This window comes from Leptonychotes weddellii, chromosome 3 (genome assembly GCF_054177405.1).
Source record: "Leptonychotes weddellii isolate Sample4059 chromosome 3, ASM5417740v2, whole genome shotgun sequence".
Lineage (NCBI taxonomy): Eukaryota > Metazoa > Chordata > Mammalia > Carnivora > Phocidae > Leptonychotes > Leptonychotes weddellii.
In genome coordinates this window covers 64759870-64774269 of record NC_138371.1, presented here as the reverse complement: position 1 = coordinate 64774269, position 14400 = coordinate 64759870, and the positions used below count along the sequence as shown (strand labels likewise).

Below are 14400 nucleotides of genomic sequence, written 5' to 3'. Positions count from 1 at the left end.
TTTTGACCAGAGGTGGCAGTGGAGAGGTTAAAGTTCTTTGGCAGGAAACTGAAGTACAGATACTTCCTACTCATGAGTAAGGAAGGGCAGAGTTGAGGGTAGAGTCTATATTCACTGTGAAAAGAGGCAAATCAGGGTGGGGAGGGGGGTGTTGCAGGAGACAATGGGATTTATTCTTAGGATTGCCACCTCCTAATTCTGACTCAAAGAAGGTCATTTAATCTTCTCTGAGCCTTCTCCGAGTTTCGTCAATTTTAATACGAAGGGACTAAATCAGAAGCTCTTAACTGGGACTGAACATCAGAAACTACTGGGAGGCTTAAAAAACACATAATGATCACAGTAACGTTAATACATGCCAGGAAATGCTCTGAGCACTCCACAGGCATTAGCCCATTTAGTCCCCCCAAGAACCCTGTCTTGTAGGTACTCTTAGTACCCTGATTTTATAGGTTTTATAGGTGAGGAAGCTACGGCACAGAGAGATTGAGAAATTTGCCTAAGGAAGTGGCAGAGCCAGGTGGAAGGCTCCAGAGCCTGTGTTCTTTAGTACAACTGTATGTTCACACTGCCGCTATCGGTATCTCTCTCTCCAAACCTTCCGACTCAGAATCTACTGAAGGGCCCGGACGGCCGTGCAATTTTTAATTCTGGTAAGCATTTCTTGTTAACAGCCCTTTGACTAGAAGAGATGTAAAGTTCTGTGATTCAGTCTGGAGATGAAAAAAAAAATGCAATAAACTTTTTAATTAAGTAAATGCTCAAATTCTTTTGTCTCAAAAATCTGAGTCAAAATTAAATAGCTTTTTAACAGCTAACTGCATGGTACCAAACAAACAAAAAAAAGATAATAAATAAAGGGATAGTAGGAAAAATTGAAGAAACGAAATATTATCTAGCCAGCTAAGTAAAACAACTACACAGGGCCATTTAAGTAGATTAGGTATTGGAGCAAAAGCTATGCCTATGAAAGGGCAATCACAATAATATTTTCATAATTCATGGCTTACATTTAAGGGTGACATGAAACATTTTGGAAAAAACCCTGGAAAGGATCCGTACTCCTGTCCAAATGGGCTAGCAGCCTAATTTGTTTCTAGGATCACAAATGACTGCGTCTTTGTTTCATTGTTAAAGATAAAGTCCTGATGCTATTAGAAACTGGCCTTCGCAAAGTCAGAAATCTTAAACTACGCACGTAAGGGTGGATCTTCAAAAAAAGGCTGGTTTTTCATAAAGGTTCCCTCCCTGACATTTGACACTTAACAGAGGCAGGAAAAAGCCATGGCACACAGAGAAAATAGAGAAGACAAGTGACCCTGGCCCCAGGGGCAATTTAGACAAGCTTAAACCTGGGATAGCCAGGTCAGCGAGTGCACAGCCAGGAGAAAGAGCCCATGCCCCCGGGTAGAGCCACGAACTTGGTCAGGTTTGTTTGTGTTATGAGTGTACTTCCTCACTAATTCTAGATACCCCATTTAGGGAAACTCAGCCTCTTCTCCTCCCACTCAGTCCCACATCTCTCTTACAAAAATCTCTTCTCAAAAGTCTCCAATATGAAACCACATGATCCTATCAAGGGAGCTGCAAAGCACTTTATCAAACAGAAAGCAGCCTTTTAAAAAGTTTTAAGTCCCAAATACTGAACTATAAAAATTTAAAAAAATAATTACATGTTGGAGGAATATATAGATCTTATTATTATTGACCATGAGGACTGTACTGACTGCAAGTTTCTAATATACACGATTCCACTGGTGAATAAACATGTTTAATCACCAGTCTCTCTTCTACACCGAAGATTCACTAGCCTGGAATTGATGCACTATTTCCATTTAATAACCACACCAAAAGCACACAAACTCATAAAGCAAACAGGCACTCAATTGGAAAAGTTTCCTGAGAATGGATGAGAATTTCCAGGCAAGAATAAAAATAAGTAAGCTCTTCCTCCTGATCCCCTTATCTGTAATGTTACCAAACTCCTAGTTTCCTAGACTCAAAATCTTACACTGATCTTTGAATCATCTTCCTCCTTGGACCCACCCCCTTTTTCACATTCCATCAAGGGCAAATCCTGAAGCAGTATGTATCATTTACCTTTCCAGGGAACTACAAGCCCTCCTCTGGCATTCAAATCACCCCCAGGGTATGGTCATAGTGAAGACAGGGCAGGCGGCCAGGCTAGTCCTGGCTTTACAACTGAGCTGAAGTAGCTGCTCATCCCACCCTGAAGACTTATTCAAATGCCAAGCTTTTCCTGATGAACCCCAATCACATGCAATCACTCCCTATTTTGTAATTTCTGTAGCACCTTCTTATCTCTCCCATGACACATCACATTCTGGCCTATATGATGTATGAAGTTTATTTTCTATGTAAGACAAGAACCTCTTTGAGGGCCGGAAATGTGTCTGGGGCAGTAGCTAGCCAAAATCAAAGGCATGGTACTTAATAAAGAATGGAATTCCCCCACTCACTTCTGTTTAATTTCTCCTCAAAAGTGGCTTGGTCTTATGTTTTAATGAGATTTATACTTAGAGCAAACTATAATGCTATGTTGAGCCCGTTATTTTCTAAAGCAATGTTGCTTGATTTTGTAAGACAGTGTGTGATCCCTAAAAGAATGTTTCTTTCTGTGTATGCACTAACCCCAGGCACCAAGCAGATGACACATTAGGTCCCCTCTCTGTGCTGTGTGATCTTGGGGAGCTGCATGTGCCTCAGCTAACCAGGAGATGAGTTTTGTAGAGCCAGCTACATGAGAACAGATTACTCTCCTAGACGTCAAGAAAAACGAGGTCCTCCTCTATCCTCCTGCTTTTACTTTGAACTTGGATCCTGTTGGCTATTCAAGTGGACTCAAGGAAAGCTCATTTGTCTAACAAAATCCTATCATGACTATCACAGCTGTGTGTCTCTTCTAGGGTCCTGGAGAAATGAGTCTTCTTGTATCTTGCGGTAGACAGAGGAGCATGGACGCTGGCGAAGGGAGGATGGAGGTGGTGAGCTGGCATCCAGAGTGTATTTGGGAGGGAGAACACACAGGGGTTCAGAGGATGGTCTCTGGAGTCAGACGGTTCAAGCGCAAGTCCCGGCTCCACCATTACCAGCTGTATTTTCCCGAGTTATTAGAGAAAGAACCCTCTCTCAACTTCACCTTTAAAACAAGGATAATACTGCTGCTCAGCAAGTTGTTCTCAGAATTAAATAATAAAACTACTTGGCAGAGATACTGGCACATGGTAAGCATCTGACAAAGATTAGCTGTTGGCGTTACACTGGTGTTTACACATTATACAGGTTTTCTTATTTTTTTCCTCACATACATTTATTATGAAATGAAGATGAGGAAAGGTGAAGAAAGAGGCTGCAAATTTCTAAGGTCCGTGGTAACCCAATAAAGAAATTCTACGTCTAACCAAGCACAAAGGCCAAATCAAGATTCTAAAGGCTTTTATTCCCCATGACACTCCCTTCACTTTCATATAATGGTTAAACAGCCCCAGCCTACTGCTATGGAAATCTAAGGTTCCTATAAAGGAAAATGGAATGAACATAAAGTAAATTCCATCTGCCCAAAGAGAAAAAGCGTGGTTGCTCTTTTAAAAATTTTACTGGCGGGGCGCCTGGGTGGCTCAGTCGGTTAAGCGACTGCCTTCGGCTCAGGTCATGATCCTGGAGTCCCGGGATCGAGTCCCACATCGGGCTCCCTGCTCAGCAGGGGGTCTGCTTCTCCCTCTGCCCTCTCGTGCTCTCTGTCTCTCATTCTCTCTCTCTCAAATAAATAAATAAAATCTTTAAAAAAAAAAAAAAATTTTACTGGCTATGGTCATTATCTTCAGTGCTGGCTTCCCCATTAGATTCTGTTAAGGCGAGGATTGGCACTGGTGTGCCAAGAGCTCATGCAGTATTTCGGCAAGACCGGAGAATGGCTCTTAATCACGTGCAGGAATAACAAAAAGGAATCCTAAAGAAAAATGTCAACTGACAATAAGGAGGATTGGTTAAATCTCTAAATATGCATGCTTACCAGCCAATATTACACTGAGGATAAATTAGAAAACAGACATCACTGAGATTTTCTGCCCAAACATCAAATATTGGCAATAATTAATATCTGCAGCTTCAGGTACTCATGTCAAGGACACTGGAAGTCTCTTACCTATAATTAGTTTTAATTTGGCTGCAGCATATATTTAAATCATGGCGGGATTAGGCAGAGGGAAGTGAGTCATGTAGCCCATCACCCACAGTCCATATTTCAAGGAGGTTTTTGTTCTAATTGTGTAGCGGTAACTCTCAAGAAGGGATTAAATACTGTGTTAATCTTTGAAAATTGTCCACCACTTAATAAAAAACAACTGGTAGTTCTAATGGTCAAAGTGAAGGAAGAGCTGAGAGAGATCTAAGAAAGAGATGGTTCTCTACTGGAAAATAGGTATTTGTGTGGATTTTTTTTTTTTCGATGCTGAAATTACTTTTGTGAAATTCTGGGATTTCCAAAAGTCTTTAGACTGTATCTTGGCATGTCAAAGATCTACTGTACAGGCCAGAATTCTTTCTTACCATGAAGGGAAATGAAACAATTAACATGAACAAGAAAATGGTTCTTTATGGCACAGTGAAGAGATGAAGGAGTAAGGAAAAGATGCAGTTAAATGCACTGTTGGTCTTAAACTCTCAAATCTGTTTTGACTTCTGTCTTTAGGAAAAAAACACAAAAATCACAAATATGAAATCTGGCTTAGTCTCCAATATATCATGTTTTGTTCTTTGAGTACAGAATCTTACTGGAATACTGTCCATTAAGAGAGACTTAAGTTACAATTAGTAATGCAACATTTGGACTCAGTAGATTGGGATGCCTTTTTAAAAGGATGAGACAAGGTCTGAAAACTTCACATCTTAGACCACACTTTTCACCAAAATGCCCAAGTTCCTCAGTCTAAACCCTCACTGAGTTATTTTTTATGTGGCATCCTACTACAATGGCAATAACAGAGAAAGCCAAGTCCCAGAAACTATAGGTTATTAATATTTTAAGAATCTTCTCGATCAAGAAAGAACCCCTCAGAGACTAAAAATCAGCTGCTTTATAGAACAAAAACATTTAAACCCTATCAAAAGAAATCCTGTTATTCATAATATAAATAAAATCTGTACATGGGCAAAAAGCTATATAATAGCAATAAAAACAAAAGTGGCATGCATTTTCCATGATTAACTGTAGAAAACTCATCATAATTCAATTTCACTATTTGGGAAGATTTTTTTTTTAAAGTATGTCAGTCAATAAAGAGAAGTCTGTTTTTTTTTTTTAAAGACACTTAATGAGAGAACAATTATCTTTCTACTACTCCATATTTCTGTTGACTTCTTTCTCTTTCACTTTCAAAGGAATCTGAGAAATAAAAATTTGCTAGATACAGTTTTCAGTAGTCTTAAAAAGTACACTTTAAAAATACCTAAAAATTCAGATGGGTTTGGAATACAATACTGCTCAACATGTCCACATCTCAGTTATCTGAGATAGTCAATAACAAAGGAAAAATGGTCTGTCGGTCTTTCATTGTTTGGTGTGTGTGAGTTAAATAAAACACAATCACCATCACCATCACCGTCATCTCTAAGACACTACTTTAACTTGCTTGGAAGGCAATACTTAAAGAGTAAATTATACCTTAAAGAGAGATCACCTCCTTGTATCAGCTTCTAATTTAACCCTACATCAAGAGCTTCGGGTCTGTAAGACTCACACTCCTGATTTTGGAATGATGCCTCATGTAGGCAATAAAACCTTTGGTCTGTGTCTTTCATGTCTGTATAGCTATCTGAATACTCTGGTATAGAATCCATGTGGAGTGTGTGTGTGTGTGTGTGTGTTTCTTCTCTAAAAAAAAAAAAATGCAGTAACTCAGGGTATGTTTAGGCTTCTTGGGCTGAGTCATCTGGAAATAGCTGAATGACCTTGGATCACCTGGCTCTACAATCTCTCTTCAATGGGGAAGTGAGAACCAGCTCTCTTTTGGGTGGAATGATTTTTCCTACTTCATCATAGGATCACTGCTTTGAACTTTTATCCTTCTCATGTCATGTAACTTCTGTAAATTGCAGAAGATTTCATATTTATCTGGGGTTTCAGGATATTAGATCTAGCAGGCCCACTGTTCGTTTCAGAGTAAACACTGAAGGTAACTTCATAATTGGGTAAATGTTAATATTCATCTTACTAGAATGCCTTCACTTTTCATTTTTACCCTGAAAGTAGTCTAATCATTTTAGATTACAGGGATGATCATTTTATTTCATTTGTAGAGGAAAAACAACTTTTAAGATTTTATTTTTCTATTATTATTATTTATCTGAGAGAATGAGAGAACACGAGACGGGGGAGGGTCAGAGGGAGAAGCAGACTCCCCGCTGAGTGGAGAGCCCGATGCAGGACTCGATCCAGGGACTCCGGGATCATGACCTGAGCCAGCGGCAGTCACTTAATCGACTGAGCCACCCAGGTGCCTGAGGAAAAACAACTTTTAGCAAATAGATTTCTAAAAGAAGTTTTAGAGTTACAGAGATAAACAAAGATATATAGAGAAAGAATATAATCATTTCAAGTTGTCCATTTTCCTGATAGTTGCCCTATTTTTTTTTCCTGTGCTTTCTCTCTCAGCTAATGCAACTCAAGTTTTCCCTTTATTTAAAACTAAACTTTATAGCCATTTTTAATCATGCTCAAGTCCCGATGTTCCCATCTCCAAGACACCCGCATGCAGTCCCAGCACCTTCTCCTCTTCCTACTTCCTACCACTACCCTGGGCCAGCGCTGCATCATCTCTCACCTGTGAAAGTCTCCTTCTCCAAGCCAACATTCCTACTTTGGGTAGAATCATCATTCTGAGAGAGGAAGAAAAAAAAAATTGGATTATGCTTCTCTTCCACTATAAGCACTAACTCCTCCTCTGCAACTGAAGAAAAAACTCCAAATTTTTTAGTTTATTATGCAAGGTGCTAACACTATGCCCCCAACCTGTATCTCCAGCCCCATTTTCCTCTATACCCACACTCTTCACTCTGGTCCCTAGAGGCCTTGCTAACTATTAACTGCTGAATGACAGCTATCCACCAAGAATTGTTCGTTGTGCTTTAACACCCAAGCACTGTCCCACCGCTTGGGCTCTTTCTGAAACCTGGAGGACACTATTATTTTCACTCTGCGAGAAATTGTCCCTGTCCTTCAAAGTCGAGATGCCCTCTCCTACTGAAAGCGACCCAAAGACTTGGCGTCAAGGTTAACAAGGTCTTCCTCTGACTTCTCACAGAACACTGCACTGATTAAAACATTTACTTCATTCTGTCTTCATTAGGGTTGGTTGTTTTATGTCTACCTCTGTTAACCATCTTATTTCTCTGTTTCGCCTTTTTTTAAGAGTTGTATTATATTCAAAAGAATAAGGCAGACTTATAGAAAATAGAAAACAAAGGACAGGAAATGAAATGTACTGGGTATTACAACTAGGGAAATGGATGACATTCAAAAAACATTTCCTTTTAATTAGTAACAGGCTATAATATTGTAAGCTAAATTTAATTTCACATTTGCACTGAAATCGTGTTTTACTGCACTTTGAAATGAATTAGCTATCTATTGAATGAAAGGACAAAAAATGGTTGACCAAGATTGGTTTGGGAATGAGAGAAAGGATATAGAAGGTAAGAGGAGTGGAAATACCTCCTTTTGTTTTAATATCAATAGACTCTCTCTCCTTCAAAATAAGTTGTTGATACACTGAGTTATCCAGACTTTTTCATGAGATGTCAATACCATGGTAACCCCTAAGCTACCTCGCCAAAGCCAACAGACACACACATCTCTCCCACTGCAAACCAGGAAGAACGATGAACCAAACCCCTTGCATACAAATATTGTTTTTAATCTTCAAAAAGGATAGTTTAGACACAATGGAAAATTTTACATGCTATAGTCATTATTATGACAAGAAATAAATCACGAAGCTGAAACCAGTCTTTTCCGAGTGCAAAAAAAAAAAAGCCTCAAGAAGAAGGGGGGCAGCTCTGCAGCTGTGTTAACATAACCCACTTCCCTGGCTTTCCCAGCTTTCAGAATCAGAATCTGGTATCCCCCCCCAACCCTTAGTTTTAAATGTAAGATTACATATAATTTAAGTTTATTCTAGTAGTTAGGGTTTTGAGGAGCAAAGACACAGGCACAAGGGAGACTAATACTTGTTCATTGACGACTGTGTTCTAGGCAGCAGACCAGCTCCATTCCTCAAATAACTTGATTTAATCCTAATCACAACTTCATGATTTAAACCTTATTTGACCCATTTTACAGGCTCCTGAGAATTAGGTACTTGCCCACCACTGTGGTTGGTAACTCTAGGGTACCCAGACATTTGCCATGCTGACCACCATGATCTTATAAAGTGTGAGAAATCTATGAAGACGATACACTGGGGCGCCTGGCCAGTTCAGTCGGTAAAGCATGTGACTCTTGATCTCTGGGTCATGAGTTCGAGTCCTACATTGGGTGTAGAGTTTACTTAAATAAATAAAGTCTTAAAACAAAAAAGACGATGCACTGTCAGCATTATATACTGTCACAGGCCCGCTGCTGAACAGTGGAACAAGCACTTGGAGAACAGAAATGTATGAAAATAAGATGCTGCCTGTGAGATGGTGACACAGAAAAGGAAATTAGGAGAATTCAGTGTGGTCCAAGCATGGAGGAGGCAGAATGAGCTTGGCCTTGGCCTTGAAGAATCAAGAAAGGAAAATGGGGAGGCACCTGACGTGAGGCAGCAGCAGGAGCAAATCATTCTCCCTTGTCACAATGCAGGGAGGGACGGAGAAAACATTCAATTCTTCTGGCAGCAAGAAGGAAGAAGAAAAGCCACAGAATCTCCAGGACGTGGGGACCAAGAGGGTAACGGGAAAGAGTCAACCACCGCTCCAGAGCTTTAAGGTGAGGAGAGTTAAATTTAGAAATGCCATCGTTTGGAGAGGAAGGAGACAGTGTTGAATTTGAAGTGACAACAGGAGAGTGGAAAATGTGTAGAAAATGGGGTGCAGTGGAGAAGAGCCCTACAGGAAAATGAGGTTATAGTAGAATAAGCTAAGAACTGAAATCCAAAGAGCGAAGAGTTGAGAAGTGGGTAAGAGTAGGAAAGAGCCAGAGAAAAGAGCGCTGTATGTCCTGCCTCTGAATAACACATGTCAGAAACACTATCATCAGAGTTAAGTATCAAATAAAATAAGATAGAGAGAAGATGCCAGTGCAGTTTCAAGTGAGAACTTGAAGGCAAAAGAGCAAGGGTTAAGGTGGCAAAGAAAGTCGAAACAACAAGAGCCCTCGGCTGATCTGCCTAGAAAATTCGCCTGAGAAGTTTGCACGAGAGAAATAAAGTGGTACCAAAGTCAAGCGAAGTATCTGGCTCAATTTTAGAGAAGGGGAGAGAATTAAGACTGTCTGAAGTCCTGGGGTAACAGATTAATCCTTCCTGTTACCCAGATCATTCCATTCCCTAAACTTGCTGGTTAACTGTGCTGATGTACTTCCTGAGTAGAAAACTTTTCAGAAACAGAAGCAAAGTTGCAGCAGCCTACAATAGTCATGAGGCTCCAAGCTGATTTCCTGCACACCTACCACAATTCAGAAGTTACCTAGAGCTGGTCCACTTCTCTCATTAAATCCTCCTGGAGAATGTATCTACTTTCAACCCCTATCAGCTTACCACTATGGCCACTGTCACATCTTCGCCTGGTTCTTGACCAGCCTCCTTCGGTAGCCAGGAACGCAACTGGTTCCCTCCAGTCGGAGCCCTGCCCCGTGACCTTAACCACGGTGATCTGAACTTACAGGGTCAAGAGTCTCTCTCTCTGACTTGGGGTGAGGCTGCTTTCTCACTCATTGCCACTTCTTCTAACATATTATGTGAATATTCTACTCCAAACATAGCTTTTTTAAAAATATTTTTTTCTTTCCTCTCCAGTTTCCACAACCCTATAGCATTCTTGCCTTAGACTCATGCATTGTTTGTATGGAACTAGGTCACTACTACAAACATTCTTAGGTATCTTTTCCCATCTTCCTTTTGGAGAGCCCTCTGAAATAACCAAGCCCCCCGGGGTGGGGCGGGGACCCAAGGTTATTTGTTTCAATTGCTGCCCCTCCTGCCATTCATCCCATCGGGTCGATTTGAAATTATACTGCTAAATTTGTAATTCTAAAACATTTTTTTTTCTTTTTTAGACTTCTGAGTTTACACCTATCTTTTCTGAGAAGTTTTGATACCGACTTTTCTAAAAAATCTCTAATTATGTCCACTGGGTTTTTTAGGCTGTAAGGATGAGTCACTTTTCCCATAGGATGAGTCACATCCATGTCACCAACTAGTAGCCTTTATTGGAAACAATTAAGTCCAGAACAGGAATGCCCTTTTTTTCTCCCCCTCTCTCTACATTCTAAGACACAAAATTGTCAGCAAGTCAAAACTGGTACTTATTAGAGGCTCTGTGGTAAATGGAATGAAGCTTTCAGCTGATACGGCTGTGTGTCCTGCCTCTGCATAACACAGATCAGGAACACTATCTTCAGAGTTATATATCAAACCTGGGGTTTTGCTGATACTAGGAAAGAGTGACACTGCCAAACGCTTATCGCTGCTATTGGTAACAGCAACGAGAATGAAACACATTAAGATAATCCACATACAATAAAGAGACCAGAGAACAAAAAAGGGGTGAATTTGCTAGGAAAAGTGATAAAATGCTCTCCTACTGCATTTGGAATATGATTTGACTCAATAAAAAAAAAAAAAATGACTGGTTTAATTTTTCGAGTACACATTTACTATACATAGAACATGGCATTATTCTCTTATTTTATGGTTACTGAGTGCTGTCTCCTTGATGTTAAAACTCACCTTACATGATTCAAAACTAGCTGAGGAACTATTTGTTTTTTGAAATCCTCTCTCCTTTCTCTTATACCTCAAGAACTTGAGGGTTAGCTTCATTCTTTCGTTTCGTACAGTTATATTTTTAGCTTCTTAGACTTCACAGCGCTCTATCTACCTGTAATTATGCTGCAAAAGCCTAAGACGCCGGTCAAGACCAGCAGCGGACAAGACAGCAGAAGGCCTATCTGTGGCCTTGAACAGCTGCAAGAGGGCAGGGCGCAGCTGGCCAAGTTCCCTCTGCCTCTGGCCTTGCATGACAAACCCGGAGAGTTAGACTTGCTCTCGTCGCAGTCCCTAGCACCAGACCGCCCTGAAAGCAAAGGGCTGCGGGCAAAGTCTAAGAGGGCTGGTCTAAAGGGGAACCCAGGAAAGGCACAGGGAGGGTGCTAAGAGTGGTGGCCTTAGGAGAACTCTCCAGACCCTAAAGAATACCACCCACCATCCCACCCTTCTCTCTAAAAACAAAACAAAGCAAAACCACCACCACCTCCTTATGGAAGGCCAGATGTTACTTTTAGTTCCAGTTTGGAAATACTGCCCGAGCTCTGAAACATTCTTTTTCTTAAAATAATAAGTAATGAATCTGTATTTTTACCCACGACAGCAGAAATGAGATGCCATTAATCAGATGTTGAGAAATGGGAATATTTTTCAGGGACTAGGGAACATTCTTGAGTGGACATTTTCTTCCACAGTTATGTAAAACTCCTTTTTTTTTGTAAGGGGCCATTACTGTCTTTGGATACATAAAAGATGTTGTTATATGTAGAGGCTTTTATAGCTCAGAGTGATTAGTCTTCACACAACGATCCCTGCACTGTACAGTGCTTCTGGCTCCTTGATTTAAATTAGTGCTTTCTTACTTAGTGAGTTAACATCATTTGCAAAGTAACGTATTTATATTCTGTTCTTCAACAACATTAGCATATAATACATATTTACTCTGGAACTTTATGCACACGCACACACTTCTTCACAAGACTCAGAAAGGGTGGCAGTGAGAAAAGAAATGGGAATTTTGGAAATAAGAATTCCCCAACAGAGGAGGGTGAACAACCCAGACCACAAAGCTGTAGGTGCTAGTGAAGACACACTATTATTTCCTGGCTAACACTGGCTAACATTAAGAGTCTTACACACGTTTAAGGTACAGTTAGATGGTAACTACCTTTCTGAAAAACAGTAACAGCTAAAGTTTCTCTTTTTATAGGATAGACTGGCCCCCCAGAGGGGCTACCGCAAAAAAAAAAAAAAAAAGCAGTCCTAAAAAGGATCCAGCCATGAGCTTTGCAAAAATTCTCATTTTACTTCTCATATGCCAATAAAGTCAAATTCTACTGAGAAGATGTTCCAATTTATTTTGTTATACGGGCATTCTGCTGATGTTAATGCTGTGTCCGAGGAGGACTTAAAACGTGGAAAGTGTCATTGTGTCGGTAATGAGAGTTCACACTTGTACTAAACGTCTCTTGTAAGACAACTGATAACCCTTCAGAGTATGATAAAGGATAAAAGAACTATCTATCAACTGAAAATGACCAAGAAGAAAAGCTACTCACGGCTGACACAGCTTCACCAGGTCCTGGTCTGTGGTGTTGGGAGGCAGTCCCCGGATATAGAGGTTGGTTTTGCTCAGCTGGTCCCATCCTGAGTTGCTACTGCTGCTGCTGTTGTTATTACTGCTGGTGGTGCTGGGGCTGGGAGGGGCCATGGGGTGGGCCGGGACCAGAGACTGCTGGGAGACAAAGACAGGGAGCATTAGAACACCGGCGGCAGGCTGCGGAGCGCCATTCACAGGCTGTGTGATCTCCACCACACAAGAGAGACACAGATCCCCTTAAGCGACGTTCATATATACATTTTCTTTCTTTTTTTTTTTAAAGATTTTATTTATTTATTTGACAGAGATAGAGAGAGAGCACAAGTAGGCAGAGAGGCAGGCAGAGGGAGAGGGAGAAGCAGGCTCTCCACTGAGCAGGGAGCCCGACGAGGGGCTTGATCCCAGGACCCTGGGATCATGACCTGAGCTAAAGGCAGATACTTAACCGACTGAGCCACCCAGGTGCGCCCATATATACATTTTCATTCACACCTTGAAAAAGACCTGCTCATTCTACAGAAAAAGCCCTCTCCTTCAACATGCAATTAATAATGGAAAATTATTCAGTAAAATATTCTCTACGTGCACCTTAAATAGGGCTAAATTTATGTGAGATTAATGTATTCACACCTTTTAAGGACACATCTACTGAGACTCAAAATTAACTTGCATGAAGTTAGGTGATAATATCATCTTACAATACAGTCATTTAGAAATCACGAGACTTTTGAAAAGGTTTTCAGATTCTGAATAACATTTGATTGAAAGTTGCTGATCATTTTATTGAGACTCTTGGGGGGAAAAATAAGATGATTCTTCGAGTGTAACAAAGTTTGAGTTCCAGCACAATGCTCAAAGAAGGCAGACTTCACCTAGTTCTAAGTCTGGCCCACGGCTCCATTGAGACATCTGGATAAGATTCACGGGCATGCTGCCTTTTGCACTGGCCAACCTTGTGAAATTTAACCCCTGTGAGAACAGTGTGGGAGCTGGAAACCTTCCCAGGCCTTGCAGCAAGGAACGTAACTTTTCTAAAGCCTAAACCTAGGGCTCAGTGTGGTTTCGCAGTCGGCAGCCACCTAGGAAGAATGTCTGAAATTGTACTCACACCAGATAATTCTCTGTTAACCGATCGAAAGAAACAAGTTCTGTGCCCTATGCCACACACATGACTTTTGAGGAAGTTAAATGGCTCGGTCTGAGATGGAAGTGAGCACACCCTGAAGTGCCCTCAAAGCAAATGCTCAGCAGTTTCATACCGGGACAGGAATTTTTTTCACCTCGCATCTAAATAATAAATACACTAACCCAAGGACTTCACTTATATTAAGTAACAGTTTGAAAATAAAGTATAAAATTAGTCCCTAGACATAAAAATTTTTTTTTTCAAATCATACAGCTTGATTTTCACAACCACAAACAAAACCATCAGACACATCTAAGACACAGTTCAATTCCACTTTGGAAAGTTCAAAAAGCAGAAGACCCCTTGTACTAAATGCAACCTGCCTTCCTTGCCAGCAATCTCAACTATTCACTATGGATATCTGACTCTGCACCCAGGTTCTGCCATGACCATCCTAACTCCACAGTATCCCCCACCACATTGGGATCCCCACTAATCTACACATGTAACCATTACTTCTTTTCTGTACTATGTTGTTTTTTCTTTTTTAGGTCGCACCGTTCAAAGGCTCCATGATCTCCACCATGGAATAGAAATACAGATGCCCTTAAGGGCCCATCGTGGGGCTCAAACTCACAACTCTGATATCAAGACCTGAGCTGAGACCCAAGAGTCGAATGTTCAACCGA

General features: G+C 40.7%; 1 protein-coding gene across 8 annotated transcripts in view; it reads right to left on the bottom strand.

Moving 5' to 3' along the window:
- The window catches only part of RBMS1 (RNA binding motif single stranded interacting protein 1), a 209563-nt gene that overhangs the window by 78361 nt on the left and 116802 nt on the right, over positions 1–14400 (bottom strand). For 6 of the 8 annotated variants that reach the window (XM_081814341.1, XM_081814348.1, XM_081814344.1 and 3 more), the window contains one exon: positions 12545–12720. In XM_081814341.1, the coding sequence (XP_081670467.1) occupies positions 12545–12720 (176 nt within the window). The remainder of the gene's footprint in view (positions 1–12544; positions 12721–14400) is intronic. The other 2 variants (XM_081814342.1, XM_081814345.1) reach the window with 1 other exon arrangement.